The 25,750-nt window shown below is 39.1% G+C and overlaps 1 protein-coding gene across 1 annotated transcript in view; it reads left to right on the forward strand.

The window, feature by feature from the left end:
- The window catches only part of naaladl2 (N-acetylated alpha-linked acidic dipeptidase like 2), a 539,711-nt gene that overhangs the window by 382,944 nt on the left and 131,017 nt on the right, over positions 1-25,750 (forward strand). Inside the window, exon 13 of the mRNA XM_079350063.1 lies at positions 12,468-12,614. Coding sequence (XP_079206189.1) covers positions 12,468-12,614 — 147 coding nt within the window. The remainder of the gene's footprint in view (positions 1-12,467; positions 12,615-25,750) is intronic.

Below are 25,750 nucleotides of genomic sequence, written 5' to 3' on the forward strand. Positions count from 1 at the left end.
AAAGGTCCTTATTTCAGGATTCCCTTCAGTCAGCTGTGCACTTTATTATTTGAAAATGTCAAATTAGTTAACATTAAAAGGTTAACCAACATGTCTATAATGCAGCTTTGAAATGTTTTTATCAGCTGATTGCAAGAATTTAAATGCAAAGTGATCCTGAAACAATGATACCATTCATTTATGTTTCACCTGCTAAATGCAACAAAATGGATAGAGCTTTCTTTCTTAAGCCAGCTAATCATTGTAAACTTGCCAGTGAAAAAAATGATAAAATTATGAATATAATTTGCCTTTGACAGCGCTGGTCGGAAAGTATGTCTTTTGAAATGCACAAGATGATTGTTTTTATTGCCTGCTCAGGTTTGGTTGGCATTGATCTATAAAGTGAGGCCGTGTCAGTCAGTCAGCAGTGGTTGGCTGTTCCATTTATTTCAACTCCAAGTGGTGGCAAATGATATAAGCACAGAGTAATTCCTGACATACTTCACTTACATTTTTGCAAGAATAAAAATATTGAATACATCCACAGTGTACTGCTCCACAGAGAGTACAGGCAGAATGTTAGTGTGTCTGACACGGCCAAACATTACTGACGATAAGAGCTGGCTAATACTCGTTCACCAACTCAGCCCTCGCTTGACAAACCCCCTACTGCTGCAGTGTAACCAGGAAGGTGGAGAGGAGACCAGTGGTGGGTTTGCTGTGCTCAAACTGGCTGTGCTTTCATTGGATGTTTTAAACTGATTCCAAACCTTTTAAATTGATCACTGTGATTCGTATATGAATCGATTTTGCTTCCTACACCTCTAATGATCTCCCTCACTCTAGAATCACCACAGCAATGTGTGCCAACAAGGCCAGCGAGTGATGTTAAGTTAGGCTGTCTGCTATTTGTCTCTGCAGCTTTGTCCCTGTGCGTTCATAAAGCTCATGTGGTTAAACATAGAAAGCAGTATTTCTATAATATGAAAATAACAACACATATCCTGCACTGCACATTACTGTTGTCTTGTTGTGTTTCTGTAATGTGCTTGTACCATTTGGAGTAATGTGTCCCTTCAGAGTTTCCTTCGCTGCTGTAAAGCAGTAGTAGTTGCTGTAATCAGGTTTGCTGTGCATGTGTGTCTAAAGCTAAAGCAGTAGGTTTCACTCTGATACATAAGACTAACAAAGTTGAAATTTAGCCGAGTGTTTTTGTCATGCACCCCGTGTACAGAGAGTATGTCTTTGTTGTTGTGGGTTTGAATCCGACATTGACCCTTTACTGCATGTCACGCCCCATTCTCTCCCCCCAACGCTTCCTGTCTTTCTCGTAACATCTGCTGGATCAAAAAGTTGGACATTCTTCACTTTAATGTATATGAGGTTCATTATAAAGAAACAATATTTTCTTTTTTCTTTCACAAACTCTCTATCGTCTGCTTCATTGTTTTCATGAAAAGAAAATTCATTACAGCATACTGTAAAGGTTGAAGCCATCACACAGAGGAAGAGGCCTTTTTTTAATGTTTGGTCAAGCTGGTCTTAGTTATTCGTTGATTTGATGAGTCATGCCAACGAACCAGATGTCACTGACAGTCTTCCAGTATATTTTTGTCCCTGCTGCTGTTTTCTCACACGGTTCATTAGGTCAGTATAAATGCAGTTGTTAAAACCCTCTCCCTGTATACCAAGCTCATCAGTCAAGATGATTGATTTGATGAGAGATTTTCCAGCAGCCAGTCGAAAAACAAACACTAGTGATGGAATAAATATTGGTTTGACTCATTCCCACTGGCCATACTGGTATCCTAATTACTTCAGCATGATTCAGAAGATGAATTTGTTGCCCATTAAACACAAGTGTCTCACAATCAGATACACCACAGTGGACAAATTGAGCCCACTGCTATAGGAACATCTTCAACTTCATATTATTTTCAGAAACAAAAAGACTGATCCTTTGTTTTTTGTCTTGTCTCTCTCTCTCTCTCTCTCTCTCTCTCTCTCTCTCTCTCTCTCTCTCTCTCTCTCTCCCTCCCTCTCTCTCTCCCTCTCCCTCTCTTTCACACCCTGTTATTTCTACGTTAATGAACCTTATACACCTGAATAATTTAGTAATGTGATATGGACATGAATGAAGTCTGACAGGCTGATAGTATTTTGATTAAATCCTTTCAGGAATAAAGAGGCAAATGTTTTATTCTTTCAAATGAGTCATGGCTGATTAGAGTCGGAGTATATGTTTTGTTTGCCAATGCCTGCATCTGACTGAAACCTCCCTTGGCAACTTTAGAGAAACTCTGAGTATAGTTCTTTGAGAAGTGTAATAACACTTTTTGCTGAATTAAAAAACGGTAACTCTAAATAGTCACGCGCACAAACACCTGGAGTACGCCTGTGTTTTGAAAAGTTCCACACGATATTCCATTGTTTGTCAGAGTTCAGCATCAGTAGCAAGCAGCATTAGATTACACGGTTAAAACAAAGACGTGAAGAGCTTTAGCTTCGATAGAGTCAAGGCACCTCAATCGGTAAATTTAGATGAGAGATGTATGGATAGTGAACTTCTCTCTCTCTCTCTCTCTCTCTCCGCTGATGTGATTCTGAGCTCTTGGTTTTGTTGTTTCTCATCTCTACAGGACACAGGTGGCCAGCATTGTTCCAGTTTTTGCTGCACTCACTGTGACAAACCTTCCTCCCGCCACATGCTCTCAGACTATGCACTGAATGGACAAAATTACGGCTCGTACTTTAATTGAATTATCACACCATGACAGGTCTTCAAACATGAAGAAGGGATGACAATGAGCCGGCTCCAGAATCCCACTGTTAAATGGTAAATATGAACATCATCCACATTAGGGAAGAGGCGAGGAAGTTTAATTTATGTGTCTAATTTATATGTTTTCCCACATAAAAAACCAGTAGGGAAAGAAGCTCACAATAAATCAGCACAATGAGTCCTTGACTTTATGGCTGTGCAGCAATCTGAGCTGGTTTCAACAGCACACTTGGCATAATGTTTGAAATACTATGCCGCCTGCAATATGTTTGAATTACCACAGTTCTTGTGTTGTCTGAGAATGCATTGTGTGACTGCGGCGGGCGCCATTGAATATGCATCATCACGACGCGGAGCTGCTCGGCCTCAGAAGGTATTTATGTGACTGTCAACGCGGCTCCTCTATCACAGTTTCATATCACAGCGACAGAACATAAGTAGAGGAACGCATATGAAAATGTGTGTTATGTGAAGAATGAGCAGTGCCATTACTTGCGGCGTTGGCATTCATCAGGTGCGCTGGTGTGATGCATTTATCCAACAGCAGTGTGGAGCTCGCCTGGTCTGCAGAGGCCTTGTAAAGACTTGCTGTTTGCAGATGTAGTCATGTAGCCAGAGCTTTCATGAGATTTATTGCTCACTAATAGATGGCCCCTAAATGGATTAAAGACAGATTACTGTCTAATTTGTATATAACCTATGGAACCTGGTATATACTTAATTGCTTGGATTAATCAATGCCTATTCCCTAAATGCACTGTCTTTCTCTCCGTGGGCAATCTTCTGCAAGGTTGACTTTTAACTCACTCAGCAATCATTTGATCAATTGCTAGAAAGAAAAGTTCAGCTGGTTTCTTTACTGTGAGTGGAAACAGACTTGCGACATTAGCGTACAAGTTTAGTGTATAGCTTTTGATACTGGGGCTGGTCATCTTTGGGTGTCTCACGATTTGAATCAATTTCAATTCTTGGATATATTTTCTGGATGATTTAAATTCTATTTTTTAATTAGTCCCTACTTAAGGATCTACTCCAGTCCTCTGTGAGACTGACTTGATTTCTTGCAGCTCCATTCGGCATTCTACTGATTTAAAGAGCTAGCTTTAGCACTAAGCAGGGAGTGAATGACCAGCCGCCCCCAAAAAATGTATTTTTGAAAGTTGTAAATCTATTCAAAATCTCGATTGAAGTGTGTCTTGAACCCGAACAAAGCAACTCAGAGAAGCTAGACTCTTCGCATATTCGCTTACTGAAAGGCATACTTTATGTTTCCAAAATGTATTGTGGAATTTGGAAAAGAGGGTTTCAGGTTCAGTGCTCCTGCTGATTTAAATCTTCTGCAGGAGGATATGAGTCAGAAAGCCCTGATCTCCTTAAATCCTTTGAAACGTAGATGGAAGGCCTTTGAGAAAAGATGCATGATTTTGAAAAGGTTGCTTTGACCAATGACTTTCTGCCAAGTGAACCTATATTTGTAAATGTTATGCAGGCCCTTATAAATATACAGACACAGGGGCTCCAGCATCTGCCCTGTAGCCATTAACAGATAAAGTGAATGAATTGCCCCCCGGAGACAAATAAAGACAAATAAAGTTGTTTGAGTTGAATTGAAGAGCCCGCTGCTGCGTGCAAAGTCATGCACACTTACACACATGCATAGGCACTGTGTTAGTGCTACAGCAGGAACATGATGATGTGGGAGGGTTCATGTCCACGCAGAAAAAAACAACAACTCAGTTTCCTCAGATTTTCCCAAATCATGACAAACTTAAACCCAGAAGTAACTTCTTCACAACCCTTCTCTTTGTAGTCAGTGAGATAAAAGATCAGATCAATAAACTACATGATGAAGACACCGTGACCGATGAGAAGAGGTCAACACTTCACAACTACATCGCATGAGCTGTCACTTAAGGTTGTCAGGAATTACAAATTCAAACAAATAATGATGAATAATACATAAAGTTCATTTGCGGTACATATTTGAATTAATTATTATTTTAATTGTAAAAAGAAAATGTGTCCAGAGTGCATAAAACATCATCAAAATAGAGCGTGATAGTAGACATTCAGGGCATTAATTCATTTAAAAAGTTGTTTTGCAAATCGAAGCCACTGCCCCTCGTAACTCCTCTGCGTGTCCCTGTTGTTATGTTTTAATCTGAATAAGACTTTTTAATTAATTTTTAAAGATAATGAGAAAATCTCACACACACTGTCTCACTTTATCCCAATATATTTATTGACTCACTCAATGTTTCGGTCTAACCAGCCTTCATTTAGGGATGATGTGAATGACTTTTTCAATAATAAATCAAAGTTGCATCATGTCATTAATAAGAGATATAGCTTTTATACTGTTGCATGTTTAGGTTGGATACATGATTTAAAAATTATTTACCCGTATTTATTGCCAGAAACAAGTTTTATTGCCAAGTACACTTACACATACAAGGAATTTGTCTCGGTGTATTGGTGCTAAACAATTACCAAAGGAAAATAAGGGCTGTCTGTTGTGTATTTGTATTATCTGCTGAATACTTACACCGGTGTGAAGGTTGGGTGTTGCAGTCAGTTTTTCAGAGAGCAGATGGATTGTTGAATGTCTCCATTCGCATCATCTCTTATATTTATTTATTTTTTTACAAACATGTATTTGTCTCAATTTGATAATGAATTCCTTCACTTTTAAGTCGATCTTTAGAAAGATACAGCGACACAACACGATGCGGACAGGGGGATCATAATCAGTGATTACATTAGATTGATTTCTAAAGCACCTTCTGAATAAAAATGTTCACCTTTTAAAGAAGACTGAGGATGCATCGTGATATCGAATGAAATTGAATCGCTGACAGGATTACCATACTGTAAGTCAGGGGTGTCCAAAGTGCGGCCCGGGGGCCATTTGTGGCCCTTGAGTGGATTTTTTGTGGCCCTTGACTTCAAATCGAAGAATCAGAAGATTTTGGCCTCAGGCCTCATCAGATGGCATATTTCATTCTTTTTTTCTTTTTCATGTTAGCGAGGGAGACCTATAAAAGCCTGACTATTCTTTCCAAAAAATGAGAACACAACAGTTTCCCACTGCAATTAGTTATTGTGTATTTACATTATTTTTTGAAGAGGTCAAAATACAAAAAGTTCCTTCCAATATTTAAAAAACAAAAACAAAAAAACCCTGTGGCCCGTGAGCGATTCTAACGCGACAATTTTGGCCCGCAAGAAAAAAAGTTTGGACACCACTGCTGTAAGTGAACCAAAAGATACAGAGGAACATTTGTCAAGATTGCATGGCTCTCTTCTGGCGAGAGGACAGTGGATAGAAATCAAGGAGAGAGTGAGGGATGACATGAGGTTGTATTTAAATCCGGTCGACTAGCCCACCGGCGCCCCGCCTTTGATTTTCTTTTTAACATCTGCATTTGCTTAGTTGGTACATGAAAGAATGACTAATGCATGATGAATTAGTTCACCTGTCTTTTTATTTTGCCCACCTAGATTTCATTTTTTTACCCATGTTTGGCACTTTATTTAAAAACTGTTTGATCTCACTCGACTCAGATCAAGAAAAAGGGGACTGGAGAAGTTAAAGGCCCAAAACAATATTTATGTTTTACTCTTTATGTGTCTGCCTCTGTGCCATCCTCCCATGCTCGTTTCCTCCGTGCCTTTCTAGTTTCCTCCCTACCTTTGTCTTTTTGTCTATTTAATATCCCAGTCATTCGTTTCTGGATGACTAGGAAATGCTTTTCAATTCAACAGCTGCAAATGGCTTTTTCAAAGACCACAGTGTGGAACGGAATTATTATTATCATCACACACATAATGCAAAGTTGTTTGTGTCGTTCTCCATTTTATTGTTGCTGTGAGTTGCATTTTGATGATGCTTCACAGCCACTCTCTGCATCCCTGCTCTTATTTGACGTGTCATAATGCTGAGGTATACACAAAGAATCCAACATATTAGAGCCTTGTATTTCAGTTGGAAATGAGAGAAATGTTGTTTTTTTCTCCCCCACATTAGTTGTAAAAAGAAGGAGGATGTGCACAACGGTGAGCAAAGATTGTTTAATGACCTTGTTGATCTGTGTGCTGCTGTCTTGGCCTTAGGTGGTATCTGACTGTTTTTCTATATTGTTGTTTTCATAGACGAAAAACAAAGGGTTACCTAGGCCTGGGCGATATGACTAGGGGCAATTTCCCAGTGTTTGAATGGTGTAATTACAGGTTTAATTTATCAAACTTTCATTGAACATTTGTCTTTTTTATATTTAGTCAAAATATATATGTATTTACGTTATCATTCTATCGTCTATGCATTGGCTTACCATAACTGCTGGATTTCTATTTACAAGTAAGAGTAGACTCGATATACTGATTTAGAAGGATTACCAAAGGTAAAGCGATTATGCAAGTTTAAATCCACTGAGCTATTCTGTGTATCAGACATGATATTCAAGACTTAGTGATATTGAGTGGTAAGCTGAGACTTCAAAATGATTCCACTCTTTTCTTATCATAGCAGACAAAGAAATTAAATATTGATTCCTAGTGTGGCACTACAGGCTGAAATTACCCATTCTCTCTGCTCTCTCCTTCACTCCTTCTTTCTCGACTCACTTGTTTATTCTCTGTGTCCTCCCACTGCATCCCTTTTTCTTTTTTACACCTCTCTCTTTTTTTTATTATTACTGCTCTAAATGACTCTACTTTCATTCTGTCTCTATCCTTTCTCTTTTCCCCTTACACTCTCCTTAATGCACTGTGTCTGTTTGTAAGAGGAGGGAGAGGCACATAGTCTGACTTTAAATCTTCTCTCTAGCAGATGGAATGACAGTCTCTCGCTATATATAATCCTGCTTTGTGACCTCAGTTAAGATATTTCTCTTTTCCCCCATTTTCTCTGTTGCTGGATTTCAGAGACTGCACGGGCCTTTAAAGAGCTGAGTGAACGCCATAACCTCAGGTCACTGAAACTCTTTCAAAACCAGCTGTATATATTTTTTAAAGCTTAGCACAATAAAAACAAAGGTGGAGGTTAAGATAGATATTTATCCAACATGGCAATCCTGAATAGTTCCTCCTCTGGCAGAGAGAATTTAAGATAGCTGTTAATGAGTGAAGAAATCTTTTATATTGGTTGGATCCTTTTAGGATGGGTTTAACCCTTTAATGGTTTATGTATCTGTGAGATACATAAACGTGACAGGCTGTGGGCTGGATGGGAAAAATTGGGTGCACTTCATTTCATGAGAAGGGCACGAGGGATGTTTTGGTCAAGTACTCAGGTCATGTGACTTCATGCCACATGACCTGAGATTGGGGGTGTTTTGGAACATTTTTCAAGTTCAAGTGATGAATTGGATTTAACAATCTTAAAAATATGCTGTTGAATGTTTGTATCCTGGAGGATACATAGGCCAGAACAGGGTATAAAACAGGCGCAGTCACTAACATATATAGATTTGTTGTTTTTAATTGGCAAAGAGGATATAAGATACTAGCCAAGGTGAAAAGAAACCTTTGTATTGGTTGAATCCCTTTAAGATGGGTTTACAATCATACCCTACATGACCATGTAGACTATCTTCAATGTTATTCATTGACTGACTTTAGATATAAATACATAGATCTCTTTTTTTCTCTATCTGAATCTGAGTTGCATTTGGTTGCAGACATTTAACATACCTTTGAAGGTTGATGAATATGACAGGGGTTCAGGAAACATTCACACAAAATTGTATGACAACAACATATCAAAAATGTTTATTTTAATCTGAACATTTCCTACCAGTCTCAAAAGTCTACCCACCAAATGCCATTTTATGACATTTGTTGGCTTAAGTAGCTAAGCACACGTATGTCCAGGTAGAAATGGCAGGCAGCAGCAATAACACGGATGTTCTGTACAACCCTTGCTGTGTGGGAAAGGAACGTGTATGTCATGCTCATTCAATCTGGTGGGACTGGTTATTGAAAATAGGCAGGTTAGTTTTAGCCAGACAATTATGATAAAATCGAATTAAATCATGATTTAAAATGTTGTTTACCAGAGAAGTAACCCGTCACAACTGTTTTGTCCCTCAGTTTGCCTGGCAAACGACAAACCAACAGGTGATTAAAGCGAGTCAGGGTCAGAAAGAAGAGATTGTACCTGACCAAAAAAGCCTCTGCACGTTTCTGATAAAGTCCATGAGCATAAACGTGTTCAAACTAGGATCAATATTGGAGATGCTTTTGAAAAATGGAGAGAGGTTTGAATAAAGAAAGGTTTACAGACCAATGCGGAGCTGGCTAAACACTGAAGCTTCAGTGTCAGCAACATGGCAACCTGCGTGCACATTGACTCTACGAAGGAGGGGGCGGGGGAGACGGCTCTCTTTAAAGCATTGACTTTTGACCGCAGTACACATTTTAAACCCTAGGTGTCAGAGTTACATGTTGCTCCTTTGAGGAAAATGTCCCGTTGTGCAAAATTGCTCATCAGAAAAATAATGTTCTTTATTAAGTTGGCTTTAAAACAATTGGTACATAATATAGTTGGCTAGTATAGTCAGAGCTAGCTTAATTTATTATAAACAGCTGGATAGCAGATAGCACTACATAGACAAACATAAACAAACTTTTGAGATGCATAGAGTTCGTGGACCAAATAAAACTCCATAAGTTCACCACGCTGGAAGTTGTTTATTATTTATGTATGTTATTTATCTCCTGGAAAAGCATTTTATCTTAATTGAACACTCAGAAAAACCCAATGTGAAATGCAATGTGGTTGCCATAACCCAGGTTTTCTACATAATCCACATTTATGCTGCGATCTATAAAGCGACTGTTCTTTATATTGATTCTAGTCAGGTCTTTGGAAGTTATTTTCTATAGTGACTTGCACCATTGTGTATGTCCTAGGCACTGACCCTTACAGATAGAGCTGTAAATTGTTTTAACTTGTTCACTCATGGGTACAAGGTGGTAGACAGTCTGAGCTCGTTCAATGGCTTATTTGCTCACAATTGCATTGCTCAGTAGGGGTAGAGCCTTTTCTAATCACCAGCATTCATGCAAATGAAGTTCAAATGAAGTTCATCCAATATCGTGGTTGAGCAGCATCGTTCCAGTAGAGTGCACAGCCGGTGAGTACAGAGGTGAGGACATGCAGTTGTAGCCTGTTGTCGGGCGGATGACAGAGAGTGACTGAGCTGGTACAAAGGGAGGCCACTGGATATAACAAAAGCTGCCTCTGGACACTGCAATACAATGTATTTACAGCTAGTGAAAACTCCAAAGCACGACAAAGGTGTAATATGAACCGCTCAGTGTTGAGTTAAAGCCCTTTTCATAAATCTCATGTTAGCGTTGTACATTGGATGTTTCAATAATGGTATTTTCTGCAAAACAAATGAGCTGCATGACATCAAGCTGCATGGTTTTTGATGCTGAGTAGCACAAGTGTGAACAAGATTCGTTCTGACTCAAACTTGAGTTTGTTTTGACTATCTGGTGACTTGTTTCATAGGGTTAGGATTTGTTATTTATACATTGCATGACACCCTTAAAAAGCACTTGGGAGTATGAGTGAAAATTAGAGAAGAGGTTGATTTGAAAATGTTAGATTTCATGTTTTATTGCTCATTTTAGTCTGCATGGTTTCACCCCTTCAGTCAAAGTGTGCTGAGCTATAATGATAATGGTGTTTTTCTCAGTATGCTGGTATAGTTTAGAGTCATTTAGAGGAAATCGTCCCACAGCAGATTGAGTCCTGGCTGCAGGAAATGGAGCTCACTCACCCAGACTCTTGAGTTTTAACATCTGTGCAGTCACAGGTGTTTGCTGTGGGAAATAGGAAGCCAGGAGTGATACCATTCTAAATAAAGTGAGGGGAACATATCGCCAGATCTCTACCTGAATCAGATTAAGTTGTAGTCAGTCGTACTTGTCAAGATGGTAAATGTTTAGATCAGTGTTTTACAAAGTCGTGGTCCTGACTCCATGTAGGGTCCCCAGGGGTTTTCTGGGGTCCACAGAAACATCCAAAATCAACATATACTTAAATTAGAGTTTTAACATGTTGGTAATTTTCTACAACATTCTTCAGATACTATAAATTATCAGACAACCAAGCAGAGACAACTGACATGATAGTATTTACATTGTCTTTTGTTGATTATATCAATATGCATTTTTTCAATTTTGTATAATGTATGTATGTTTCCCAGCTGAACATATACTACATATACATTTACTGTATATGTACACACAGATTTTGGGAGTTGAAGGATAAAAGTTGCTATTTAATCCTTTTCCTAAATGTTAGTAGAAATCTGACCCCTTTAAATAATTACCTCAAATCTCTGCGTATTATTTTGATGGGATGAGAGGAATGACTGAAGACGTCTCTTTCAGGTTAACAAAGTTTATTAACCCGATGAATCAAGAATACAAGTTTCAGAGTCTCTGGGTTCAACACTACGTGTCCCTGACAACAGACAGATACCTGGTCAGTTTGCGAAGTCTGAGCCCCGACTATCTTTCCCTGAACCCTTTTATACATTAGACAGAGATTATCTAACCAAATAATGCATTCGAGAATGGCGGTTTCCTTCCTCCAATTGGGACATCTTTCCAAATGCGTCTCTTGATGTTTGGTTCCGCTTCTCTCATTAGTGCATCATACTCCCGAATCCTTTGTCCAATCTGTAGGGGAAGACACTTCCTACCTGGCCTGTTTCTTATCACAACCTGACATCTTGTCTAGTGACTAATTATTTTTAAGGAGAAGACAATTTAGGTGATTAAGAATCAAGGCTCACTAAACCTTTATAAAAGTGGGTGAGTAATTAACTGTTCAGGGCTTTAAACTAAACCTATGTTTGAGTTGGTGAGTGATTCACTTTGAAAGGCCACACTAAACACATGTTGGAATGTGCACTCACTCTTGCAAGCCCTCTTCACACAAAACACCTTTATATGCTGAAAAGTCAGACAATTGTATTAACACTCACAAACCTGGAATAAAACATGATAAAATAACTGGTATGATATAAACGTAAGCAAAATCATTCATACTGTAAATATCAAACCTTTCCTTTGGACTGGGTGATGAAACCTTATCAGATTTATTCAATTGCAGTGAACACATTGAATACAAGCAGAAAGAGGCCTAATATTCTATCAGAGTTTTTCCCTTGAAAAGTTGGACTGCAGAAGCTACAAGCTATAAGTTAATATCTGATTTGAAAAAAGAAAAAAAAAAACTACACATTTTTTTCTCTTAGGCACCTGACCAATCAGTGTCCAGTGTAGCTTCACATACAGTACATGCTGGCCCCCTTGGTAGTACAACCTCAAAGAAATGGAGGAAATTGGAAGATATCTTAGATAAAGTTCTTCTCTGACACCCATCAGTGGGCAAGTTTAATTATTATCCAGCTCTAAGTTCAATTACTATCAAATTTGGGTTTCATTGATAAACGAGTTACATACAGTATATCTCAGACACCTAAAATGGGTATTGTGGTCCAAATTCAAAGCATTGGAGATATTAGAGTGGGCTGTCTCCTCCAGCCTCCTCCTCACTATAGTCGTTGCTTACGCAGGTTGCCATGTCGCAGACACTGAAGCTTCAATGTTTAGCCAGCACTGCAACTTTATTTTTTTTTACTCATGTATTACACTGTCTTGCTTTTCTTCTGTCTTTCAGAGACAGTTGCTGAGTTGCATTCGTGGTGGAAACTGCCCTGGACCCAATGTAAGCTCGCTGCAGTTGCCTGGAGATGTGAACTTCTTTGCCAACCAACTCGCTGTGCCCACGATGGAGTTCGCCTTCGAGCAGACTAAAGCAGACGAGGTACAGCCAAGCAGAAAACACCACATAATCAAATTCATCTACTGCAATTTCTCTTTAAAAACACTATCCGTTTCCAAACCACTGTCTCATTAACTTGTTTGATTGAGCTGTATTTTAAGCAGTAACATATCTGTGCAGCAGCTGAGCTTCACATTTTGACTTTCTTGTTTCTGACCGCAATGTGATCAGATTCAAATGGATACGGCTGAATCTGCCAATGGTCAACACGTGTTTCTCCTCCTCTGTAGATTACAAAAGCGCTTTCTGTTAAGATACACACTCACCTGTCAGTAGTCTTTAGTCATATCATACTTTGAACTTCATCTTTGGGAACTGGGATTTGATTTAAACCATTGTGAGCCAAAAACTTTAAAGATTGAATAAGATGTAACTCCTTACAAACTAATCTTAACACACTGAATTGAATATGTCTCTTTGAATGCAACAAACACACATCAATGAGCTCCCAAATTATGCATACCCCCATTTAAAAGTGCAGTATTGACATTTGTTGTACTGCCTTGGGTTGAAAACCCAGAGATTTGGCCCCAGCAACGTCAGCCCATTCAAATTTGGAAGTTCTGACTAGGATGGAAACTTTTAGCTTAATTAGTGCTTCATAATGTTTATGTGTCCTCCAGGCATCTTCTCAAACTGAAAATAATAGTTAGTGGAGGACAAAATCCACACATGTGGCTGAAGGAGGAGAACTAAAGCCCAACATGATTTGCAGACAGCCTGATATAGCACACGTGCTTGACTCTGCAAGGTTAAAACCATTCTCTGTATTGGTTAAATCCTTAAATGAGACAATGCTGAGGTTGGACATAAATTCAGGATATCTGAAAAAGTTGTTTGGGATGTAACAAATGCAATGAAGACTGATATAGTGTGAACAAAGTTGTTGATTGCAAACATTTCCATCGTTGACATGATGCTGTTAAGCCCTTGTTTCAGGGTTCTTCTTATTCCACTCCAATTGTGCCAAAAATTACATTATTTAAAAACCTCAGTGCCTGAGATAGCAACCATTTTATTAGTATAGCTCCAGGCCTAAATATAGGAACAAACATCACTCTGAGAGTTTCTAGCCAGTCTGGACTGATTTTCTTCCCCCGAAGATGCTTGTTGAATCCAGGCCTGGGTAGTTAAATATCAGATGATGGACTCAGCCGTGAGGAGAAAGGTCAAACATCCTGTTGGCAAAGCAGTCATGAAGAGCAGAAGTAATATGTTGGATCTGTGAACTGCATGCATTATAACATTAAGAGAACTTCTGCTCCCAACCGAGTCCTCTCCTTTTAGCTACAGGCACCTCTTGTTGACATGAAGTTCATGAAAAAATATCAGTATTGCAGCACTGTGATATTTAACTTGCATTATAGGGGATTTTTTTTTATTGCCACAAAGGTTGCGAGTTTATAGCAAATAGTCTCCCAACACTTATTATTCTGACAAATCAAGTTTAACCCCTGATCCAATAGGTACAGTTTGGTTAAAACTACTTTAAGTTTTTTTTTTTTTTTTTATTCTGTTTGCTAAAATGAAAACAGCTGGAGCTAAAAATGCTAAAATCACTGTTGGTTAATAAAATATTTTATTATTTTTCTAAACATTTTTTTCAACACAAAGACATGCTGTAGTATTGTTTTTTGTCTTTCCACAATGCCACACTACCTGTGTTGTCATGATGAATATACCTCTACAAGGAAGTACTGGAGTTCTTGTGCGGCTTGTGCTGATATTTAGAGCGCACAACAATTGAATTGTTGGAAAGTGACAAACTGTTCGATTTTATCTGGTCCAATCACAATGTCACTCAATGTCCAAAATCAGTTTTGTGCCTCTTTCTGAAACACTGACAAAAATTTAAGTTTTGCTTCTGGTTGCCACACAATTTTGACCAACTTGTGTACTTATGCAGAGAAAATTGTGCAAAGCACAAGCACTTGCAGACATTTAGGGCGTTTTTTCTCAGATGTCTCTTGTTTGGGGGGATAAATTGCACATTTTTATTGTTTCCTGTCCACGTTGGATTCTCTTTGTGAAAGAACTCCTTTGTTATCATCACCAACATGGGAACTTATATAAGTGGTATTATTTTTTTTATTACAACAAGCATTGATTGAAAAGCTGATTTTTATGTCAAACACTATCCTTGATGAAACTGGTACATCTCCCAGCTTGGCTGGACCCTTCCTCCTCGACTTTGCCTGTTATTTTCTGCCCTGTATGGTTTATGTAGTTTCCCTCCACAGTCCATAGACATGCCTCTGAGGTTATTTGGTGACCTTGAATAGCCCTTGTCTGACCATTATTGACTGCTCTCCTGTTCTGGGTGTACCTCACATCTTGTGTAGTGTAAACTGAGATTGGCTCCAGCCCCTCTTATCTGTGTGAGGATAAGTTCACAAGTATGACTCAGTGTTAGAGATAACAAATCAGTTAATCTGAACCAGTTTTGCTTCCATGACTCCAACACCTGTTTGCCACGGAGTGTCCAACATGGCCCTGTGGGGGTGCCTTACTGAGAAGGAGGACATACTGACTGATGCATTGTTGTCACTGAAGCCAGCACATCAACATAGCATATGTCCTTAATGTATGTTATATTAAAGTTTTTTTTTAAATTTCTTTCAGTAGATATCTTAAAAAATTGCTCCTTTAGCTCTTCAGATGGTTTCATTAATTCGCTGATCTGTTGAGCAGGCCAAAAGGTAGAAAATGAAAAAATATTTGGAGAAAATGGAAATTTTGCTGTCCATGCTCTCCATAGGGAATCCATAGCAGACAATTTCTACCAGAAAGATTTTAACCTTTGATGCTTGTAAAATACAGTGGTCTCTTTTTGGTTTATCAAAACAGAGATAGGTAGAGACGCCAGAAGACACAGGAGAGTCTTTGGAACTCTTTAAGGTAATTTATCGCAGCAGATACATATGGCCTCAGCCACCGCAAGCACCTTTTTGAGCAACTTCTGCCTCTGTGATCCAGCCTTGTTCAGCTGTTGTTCCGAACCACTTTGTGTGTGATTTTATTCATTCACCCTCATATGCCCAATAAACACAGTTGTGTTGTTGGTAAAGCACCAGATGTTGTGTAGCGGTGCTGTAGTGTTCATGACAGGAGTGTGGTTCGTCGAACATTTGTTTCCTCATTTAGCATCTGTTTTTCTTTCACTCCATGAAAGTTGTCTCCGCTTTAGAGTTACTCTCTCCCACACCATCCTGTGATTATCAACTCCCTGCAATCATTTGACAAAGTTTGTTGTAGAAAGTTTTTACAGTTCTTTAAAGATCAAGATGATGATTTGTACCGAGAATGGAGAACAGTGTGCTTGTGAGAAAAAGTGCTAAATTGAACCTGTTGTGTGCACAAATAATGACATTATCTATCATTTTTTAGCATGTGAGCAATCTAACAGTTATATTATTAGAATTTTCTGTGATGTATCACGATAATATCCAAGACAACTGCTTCAGTGAAACTTTCTTTACCACTGTGCGAAGAATCTGGAAGAGAAACTTTTCCAGGTTGGTTCCTTGCGTGGGAGTTGTCTCTGACATGTGTCATCAAGCAGTTGCATTGGCTTTGGGGACATGGGAAAGAAAAAAAACCAAAAAAAAAACAGACGGGTCGGTGAGGTGTGAGAAGAATATTTGACATTCCATCATCTTTGCTGCTCCGTGGTTCAGGGCTACATTTAGGTTCAGGCGAGAAAAGCCAAAGATTAATAGACCAAGAGGGATCTTCATCTTGACTTGTACTCTTTGGACTGTAAGCCATTACTGCTGCTCCCTCCAGACAATTATAGTCTTCCAAAAATGTCCAGGGCTGTGATACCTTCTGCCCTCGAGCCTTGTGTCACATCCTAAGACTTCTCTGTGACAGCATTACTGTCTGAAACACAAATTGATATAAGAGGCTGGTTGGAAAATGACTGTATTTCTATCCAACCAAACAACAACAGAGATTCTTTTCCCTCGACATCAGCAGCAGCCACCAATGTGTTTATAGAGATTTTAACCCATGTGATATATCATTTGACTGTCTTGATATAAGCTCTGTTGCATTCAGACAGAAAGAAAACATGAAGCTCAAAAGGATTGCCTGAGTCATTTGACTTACCTCATAATGACTCCTGAAATGTATTTTCAGCAGTGTGTGTGGGTTTTTTAACTGCAGGGAAGCAAGGTTAGAGAATTAACGTTTCTTTGTGAGCAAAATCCTGCAGTTTGTGGAGAGAGCCCTTGATGCTGGCTCACTGAAGTCACATACACACCACACCCAAAAAAAGCCTGTATGTACAGAAATGGACATATTCACAGCCTGGTTCAAAAAACCAAGTTGGTCTGATTAGCCCATGTCTCCACCAGTACACATTGTACAGGTGGTAGATTTTTCTTCTCGAGTCTTTCACAATGAGGTGCGTTGCTGATCTGATTGACAGGTTGGCGAGATGTAGCAGTTTTTCAAGAGGCTTAAAAGCCGCCTCAGCTCCAGCTCTCAGCCTGTCATTAGATTTGCTGAAAGTTACAGAGATAGCATTTCCAGCATGCCGAGCATGATTGATGGAACACAGAGGCAAGGGGTTATGTAACTCAAGCTTTGTCCAATAATTTTTACATTCTATGTGTAAATATTGTCACCTTTAGACTCAAATGTTCAGCCATCCTCACAAGCTACTGCCTGACAGAATGACCTATCTGTAGGCTGACATTTTAAACTTTCTCAAAAACGTTATTCTTCAATCAGTATGTGTTTGTGCGCCAGCGGTTTTCCGTTTTGGAACTCGATCCTAGCTATAAGAGGGTTTGATCCCAAACTATCTGTGGTGGAAAGAAAAAGAAAAGGCAAAGCACAAGGCACACATCAGAAAACACAACAGCAAATGAGGAAACACAAGAAATAATTGGTTTGTCTTTGTGCGTTGCACTTCAGGACTGTAACTATCCCAACATGCATTGTTTTAAAATGCAAACAAAGAACAGTGTTAACCGACAGTCACTTCACGTGTCCCACAGTTATTCCATGTTGAGCACTGAATTCAGAGAGCTTTCGAGCCGACTGTGTGACCAAGCACTTGTCAGCTGATTGAGTGGCAGTGGAGTGGAAGTATGATGCATCACATATACAGTTGTAAACATGTCATTTAACTCAAAATTGACAAGCTGCTTTGAATTTGGCAGCAATTCCATCACGCCAGTTTTCCAGGAGTACATCACGTCTTTATATATTATTGCCTCTTCCGGTGGAAATACTAGTTTATGACACCAATTTACAGTGTCGTTTATTCATTTCAAATGTTGTTCCTCAGCCTCCATGTTGAGTAAATCAGAGTCCTTGGTAAGTGGCAGTAGATACCTGATGTAACTGTTTCGGAATTCTGATGAGAATCGATATTACTTCTGCATCCAGCTCTCCCCAACACAGCTGTCAGGCCAAACCCCCCAGTGCTTCAAATGATCACACAGGCTAGGGTACACACTCTCACTAGCCACATATGCATATCTCCATCTGACACATCTTACTTCAGGGAAATTCCAACTCCAACTTTGAAGATGGGGATAAGTGAGGTTGAGGGGGCATGAGAATGAAGTCTGGAGGAAGGAAGAGGAAACGGGGCGAGAGAGTGGAGAAGGGAGAAGGTGATGAAGTGAAAGTAAGATGATAGCTCCTTAACATCAATAAATGATTACCATATTAAATTTGAGACATTAGCCTAATGAGGACTCAAGAGACATCCCGGTCTCTGGAGTCCTCTTCTCTTTCCTTTTAGTGCGGTTTACATGTAAATGAGCGAGGTGATTGTAAAGTTTCATAAAGAAGAGCTCTACCTATGATCTTGGGGGTTCTTTCAGACTTGTCGTAAGGTCTTAAAGTGCCACAGAAAAATACTATAGGCGTCACTGTGTGAATGTAACAATACAATATACAGATGTAAAGTTCTGTGCATGTTGAAGGACTACTTAACATGCAGAAAATCCCAACTCCAAAAACAGGAGCATGGTCCTCAGAGACTCTCCTCTCCAGCGAGGTTTATGGTTATTCACTTTCTGCTCTCCCTCACTCTCTCTCTTAAAAAAACTCTTCCACTAAGGCAGTCCTTCAGAGCTTAGAGCACTTCCACTGAAGACTGGATTTGAAGCATTTTGTTTTTGCAGTTGACTCGTTTGGATGGTATGTATGGTGGTGTTTATGTATTCACAGTGCTGTTGATGCAGGCTTGGAGCACTTTTGGTTTTCTTTTAATAGAGTCACATGAGACAGTCATTTCAGACATATCAGACATAATATTGCAGACACACACTTTCAGATGTTCATTATGAGGGGGAGTTAAGGAAGTCCAGCTGAAGATCTCAAAGGCCTGCATTTGTTACATGGTTGAATAACACCCAATACTGTCATCATGTCACTTTACAGTCCTTATATATTCAGATACATAGAAGGCTTCTATGGTAGGACTGACCACTCGTCACTGGATTTGCATTAAATGGTAAATGGACTCAAGCTTGTCTCGTCTTCTGACTACTCAACACACTTTTACATTGCATGTCACACCTACACACTCACACAATGATGGTAGAGACTGATGTTTGAAGTGACCACTAATGTGATGCTGCTGCAGGAGCCAGGGATTGAACCCTCAACCTTTTGCATGGCCAACTACCAACTAAGCCACAGCCGCCTCATAAAGAGCGGCTGTACTCCCATAACCAAATGGTGAAACCGGGTTGAATGTCACCTGGAGATATGCAAGTCCCTATAGGAGGCCTTCTTAATGTTTATAATAGAGTGACTCTGTTTCCTTGTGGGTCGGTCTATGGAGAAAAAACAGCAGAGGTCAGTGTGCAAAGTATGAAAGCTAACTGACATTATATGACTAGAAGAAAGGACGGTAGCAGACAGTCAGCACTCAACAGATATAGACGTATATATAGATGTTGTCTGGTGCTGCTGCAATACTTACAGTTTTATCCCTCCTGTGTAAACATAGAATCAGAAGCTTTTACTCCTAAATCCAAGTAAGGTTTTCTATCTTTTTATGGATGTTGCTTCTTTTGCAACTTCAGTCAATGTCAGCGTTATTTTTTTGAAGTTGTCCAGATTAAAAGAAATCAAATAATATTCAAATAATTCACGTTATGCATTACAAGCATCACATGAATTTTGCTTTCAATTTAATCTTTTACAGACGCTGAAACAGCAAACTTCTCTTTTCATCCATCAATTCCATATATACAGTAAATATAACCTAATTACTATTGTGCAAATACTGCAAACATTGGCCGGTGTCTCTTCATCTTGAGTCCAACCACGTTAGTGAAGGGGAGTAAAGGGTCCCTTCTTTGTTTTGTTTCTATCAAGCTCCAAACATCGATTAAGATTGTACAAATGAGGCTGCCTATGTGTCAAAAGGCTTCGGAATACTGCAAGTCATCAATCCTGAAAGTAATCAACCAAAACTGATGTACTCTTAAAGAGAGACACGTTTTTGTTAAAACATGTTAAAGCCTCGTCTATGCATTAAAAAAATAAATGAATAAAAAAAGTTACAAAATCCCTCGTCCCTGGGGGAAGTCCCTGCTGTGGAATCTCAGCTATAGCTTTGACTGGATGAATTGCTTGACTTGTCTTTTTTTTTTTTTTTCTCTAACATTTATTGTGGGGCTTTTTGCCTTTATTTGATAGGACAGTGGTTGGAGTAGGAAACAGGGGATAATAGGGCATGACCTAACCGCCTGTTCTCCAACATTATCTTTGTTTTGGAGTAAAGGAAGAACATCTAAACACAATATTTTTGTTATAGCTCTGCAGTGGTGTTGACCATCTGAGTGACTTCACCCACTATAACATGATGACTGGACATACTCCCACAGGAATATTTATGTTTTAAGTATCTTTTTAATCCTCCTATCAGTTTATTGGGCGGTCAACTTATTTCCATGTAAACAGATGATAAAGCACAGTGTTGAAGTAGCTGACTCGGCAGAAGTGATTTTTTTTGTTGGACGGGCTGTTTGGTCCATTAGTTGAGGAAAGTTTATCAGCACTTTTGCGTGCCCTGCATGCATTTAGCTCTTCATACAGTGAAATTATTGTCCAGAAATCTGCTGCCATATTTTCACAACACAGCAAATCATTTCTTTGAAATATTATTCATGGTCATGTCCCTTAAATGGCCTTTGAGTGACTGTTTATACCGGAGATTAGAGAACGAAATGCATTTTTTGTTGTTGCTGTTCTTTGAGTCAGCCAGGGGTTATTTAAAGTTGAAGAGATGACTGAAGCTTCACAAAGCATGACATTTTGATCAACGATTTATTTTGTCAGCATGCATTTTTAGCCTTTGATATAAAAGGTAAGGATAAAAAAAGCTGTTCTCCTATGATACCATTTGCCTCACGTCGACACCTCGTCCTGAATTTTACTGCAAATGTAAAAACCTGTCTTAAATGAAAATCTCTTGTCTGAAGTCTTAACTGATTTATATCAGTTCATGTCATGTTACATTGAATGTCCTTGCCACAGCAAAATTTTAATGAACTAACCCGTTTTCATTTAAAGTGCAAAACCACCACAGCAATTGTCTTGAGAAACTTTTCAAGTACAGAGAATAGATAGGACAAACAAAGCAAGTACAAGCATGTAGGTAAAAGCAAATAAAAGAAAATGGATTGCACTCATATCACCCTTTTTAGAGTCCTTAATCCCTTTAAAACATGTTCGTTTTATACACTGTTCACAAGGGCTGCAATTAAGAAAACAAAACAAGGTGCACATTAGGATCCAACTTGTCTGTCACACATGCACAAACTGATGGCTTCGCCTTTGTAATTTTGGACTTCAGTGCCTTGCACAGGGTCGCAACATCTGCTGGATATGAGAGAGAGAGAGAGAGAGAGAGGGAGAGAGGGAGAGAGGCCACCATTCTTCACATATGTAAGGGGCTGAATAGAAAAAAAAAAAAAGAAGATAATTCAATCTGTTAACACACTTGTGTTAACAGCATAACAATGACAAAGTTAAGAAGTGATATAATGCACAATGGATTGTGGAATAGGTACTTCCTTGACCCTACACAAAAAGTATGTTCACACTCTTGAACCTTTGCCTTTTTTCCATTTTTCAATGCTGTTTTGGAGGCAAATTTAATGTACTACAGTCACACGTATTGGGGTAGCTGTTTGTCTTGCTTACAGGCGCCAAAGATTTTTTGATAAATCAAAGGAGGACTTTTTGTCTGTATACTCTTTATTGAAAATTTCAATATAACACCCAATACCCCAAACCCCATCAATGGATGATATGAAATGGGAAATGTACTCCCAGAACCAAAACCATCAAAAAATTGGCTTCAATTGGCTTTATTTTCAACACTAGAGGAGGCTTTTTGTTAGCGTCATTATCTTGGCCCAAGAAAATGCAAGAGAAAAAAGGAAAAACTGCAGCCAATAACATTGGCATGGTAAGATCCCCATTGTATGTTTGAGTTGAAACTCCTGGCTGCACATTCGTAGCATGACAATAAGTGTTGCACTGTATTCTGTTATTAGAAAAGTACGGCAGCACCCAGCTGTTCAACAGCATCTTTTAATAATACAGATTATTTATGGATGACATCGTTTGAATCAGAGCTCTGTGCCTCCACATGTGACAGCGAGGTAGTGTGTGTCTTTGTGCGCAGGTTTAAGTGCTCGGCTCTGACTCCCTGCACTCCTGGCATGAGTGCAGTTTTGAGGCATTGTGAGCGTGCTAAATATTTGATTTCTTTTATTCTGAGAAGCAGAATGAAAGCTATGGCTGCTAACATTTCAGATTGTTGCATTATTTTGCTTGCAGCGCTGACAGACATGGTAACCCCACGGACATCGCAAAGCCCATGTGTAAACAATGTTTTAAACTGACACAGACCAGGGGAGCCAACAAGACCAATTTAGTAAAGTTCGCAGACATGACGAATACCTTGTTTAAAGTATTCTAAAAGTAACAAGTCCATTAGGAAAGGTGATAACTATTAAATATAAGTCCATACAGAGTGCTGTTGATTGTTAATAAGGAGTTGTTTTTAGTGGTCTACAGACTACTTTAGTGCACTGCTGTTGTGTACAGACTAAAAAGTCTGGGTTTGAGTTTTTATAATCACAAATTCACAGACTTAAATTTACTGTGTTCTGTTTGAATAAATTATCAGACTAAAATATTAAACAATTTAAACTAACAATAGCATGATTGATAACTTTTCAACCCACTAGGCACTCGAACAGATGCCAGCAAAATCTGCAGCCACCCGGTTGAGGCAGCCTTCCCTACCAGCTAATCCTGACAGAGACTCAAAGGATGCAAACAGAGCAGTACAAGTTCAGTTAAGAGTAAACTTTGCCTTAAATTAAGACTGAACTTTGGTTCAGAACCTGGACGAGCCCCCATTTCATTACAACCCGGCTCAGAGTCGATTCTTAGCAAAGACGATGAATAATTCATGTAATAAAAAAAAAATGCTAACCAAAGTTTGGAGTGTGGGGGTGTGAAAGCATTATTTGGTGGGAGATGTTGAAGTGTACTAACAAAAAGAACTAAATAATCACGAGCAAGCATTGGTCCAGCTGAGAGATCAGAGAGAGTCTGAATGAGGGCAGTCGTAGCTCTTTAGGCCTGAGTGCACCAGACCCAGGTGCCTCTGATCCTGCTGATGAGCACAGCCAGGACACACCTCCTGAAACAAACGCTGTGGAAACTCAATAACTAGATTTGCAGCGACCTACGGCGTTGTGTGAAGAATATGGTGCACACAGAGTATAAGGATATTAGGCGTTAGCGATGTCTGTTGCTTATGGTTTGTATCATTAATGAACAACACATTTCCTGTTGCATATTTTCCTAAAAATAGAACAAACACTGCATCATAAAATGCAATAAATATTCGACTTAAACTCATAGCACTGATAACTACACACCAACCCTCTTTAAACCTCTATGACTGTTGGTGTGAGGTGGGGTGACTTGTTTGAAGGTTTGACATTCATCGCACACTTCAAATTATTCCTCCCTGGAACATCTCTGTTGGAGACGTAGCAATCACTTCTCCCTCCTGCCAGCCTGACACATGTCAAAGCTTTGCTGAAGAAAGTTTTACCCTGAATCAATCTCATCTGTGAGCGTGTGTGACTGACTGGTTTTGAAAGGAAAAAAAAAAAAAAAACGTTGCCAGATGTTTCATCATTTCTACTTTACTCTGTTTTAGGCTTAAACTCAGATTGTACAGTTACATATCAGCTCAGCTGACCGCTGGATTTACCTGATCTGAGATCAAATAAAGCTTCGATTCACAAAATGCTCATTTTAAAATGTGATCAGTTGTAAGCACTGAAAGGTTGAGGACAAGGAAAGTCTTCTCTCCCCCTTAATTTTCTCTGACTACCAACAATACAGTTCATGGAAGGATCTTCATTATCATTTCCTTCGATGAGCTTAGCTTATGAAAAGATGGATCTTATTGTTATACCTGCACCAACTGATGGTTTAAACAAAGTTCTATACACCAATTTTATTGTTGGAATCTGAGAAGATGACAGCATCACCACAAACGTTCTTTGAATAATTTCACAGTTTACATCAATGGAGAAATGTGCAACATCTTACACATGAATATAGCAGAAATGAGTGAGAAGTGTGATTCCAGTGAGCTGTGTTGTAAGAGATGCATGCTGACGGGACGGCTGGCTCCTCGCCTTTTGTGTAAAAGCAGTTTGAGTCAAGGACTAAAGAAAAGACAAATAACATACTGACTTCTTATATTGATGTAACGTAAGTGTCTTTACATCACAGCCATTCTGTGTCAATTTGTGTGCAATGTGAAGCTACTAGCTAACTAATTTCTGCTAACATTAGCTTGCTAACACAACAATTTAGGATACAGGAAACTAGATAGATAGATAGATAGATAGATAGATAGATACTTTATTGATCCCGAGGGAAATTCAAGAAGACCTACAGCTTGAGCAAAGGATTGCAAACATATTTGTCCGCTGATTGTGCTTAATGTTGTGTAATAATGGTGTGTTCCTCAAAACTACTTCTTATGTACACCAGGGTAGAGGGGTTGGAGATGTGTCACTGAGGAGAGCAGACCTTGAGTCTATAAACGATTGGTTTGGTGATTGAAAGATACACTGCCAGTTCCTGTTGCATTAACACATTAACTCTACCAATAAGGCGTCCATTGATAAATCTTGTTTTAAACTAGTGGCCACAGAACTCTGAGAGTTTTCAGTGACCACCAGATGAAGGTAAACTGCCTGCCCGGCAGTGATTACAACCCAGTACTGATACACTTTTAGCATTCAATACTCAAATATCTTCTTTTAGTTGGCAATATCTTGCCTTTTTAATTTGGTCTTCATTTTAAGTCCTCTGGCATCTAGTCTTCCTCAGTGTCCTTTTCTTTCTCCTCATCTCTCTTCATAAGCACAATTTATTATTTTTCCACCCAAGACTAACCATGTTGGTATTTTTTGATCTTAAGCTGACAGAGCCACACTTTTAAACAAAAGTCTAGTAGATTTTCTAAAGTGCCATCCATTTATTATCCCCCCTTAAAATATGATGTCATCTTATAATGTGCAATGCTACGGTATATCCTACAAATTTGATATAATAGAGATTAATGTTGGCCCAGTAAGGCAAGTAAATCCTATTCAGCAAATAAAAAAGTAGGTAAACTGATTTAGAGGTTTACCCTCCACTGGATCCCTTAGTTATAAATCTTCATCACTCCTGTCTTCCTCTCATGTCCTTATCTGTATCTTCCCCTCTTTGTGCCTTATCCACACCAATCTAATAGTGAATATATGCTTCTCTACATATCTCCCTCACTACTTCTGCGTGAGAAGTACCAACTTGTCTCACATGTTCTCATTCACACACACCCTCAGCAGATGTTCAGTCCAATCAACTGGATTAGGGGGTTTAGGATGGGTATCAATTACCTCCTTAGGAACAGACGGTGCCAAAATCCTTCCCCAACCAAACTTCCAGACCCTCTGGAGTCTGTCGAAGAGAGGGAGGGAACTAAAGAGGGCAATTTTTAGGTCCTCTTAAGGGGCATGTTTCATGTTGTTGAAAAACAATTTCTA

Source organism: Symphodus melops (genome assembly GCF_947650265.1).
Source record: "Symphodus melops genome assembly, chromosome: 8".
In the NCBI taxonomy this organism is placed as follows: Eukaryota; Metazoa; Chordata; class Actinopteri; order Labriformes; family Labridae; genus Symphodus; species Symphodus melops.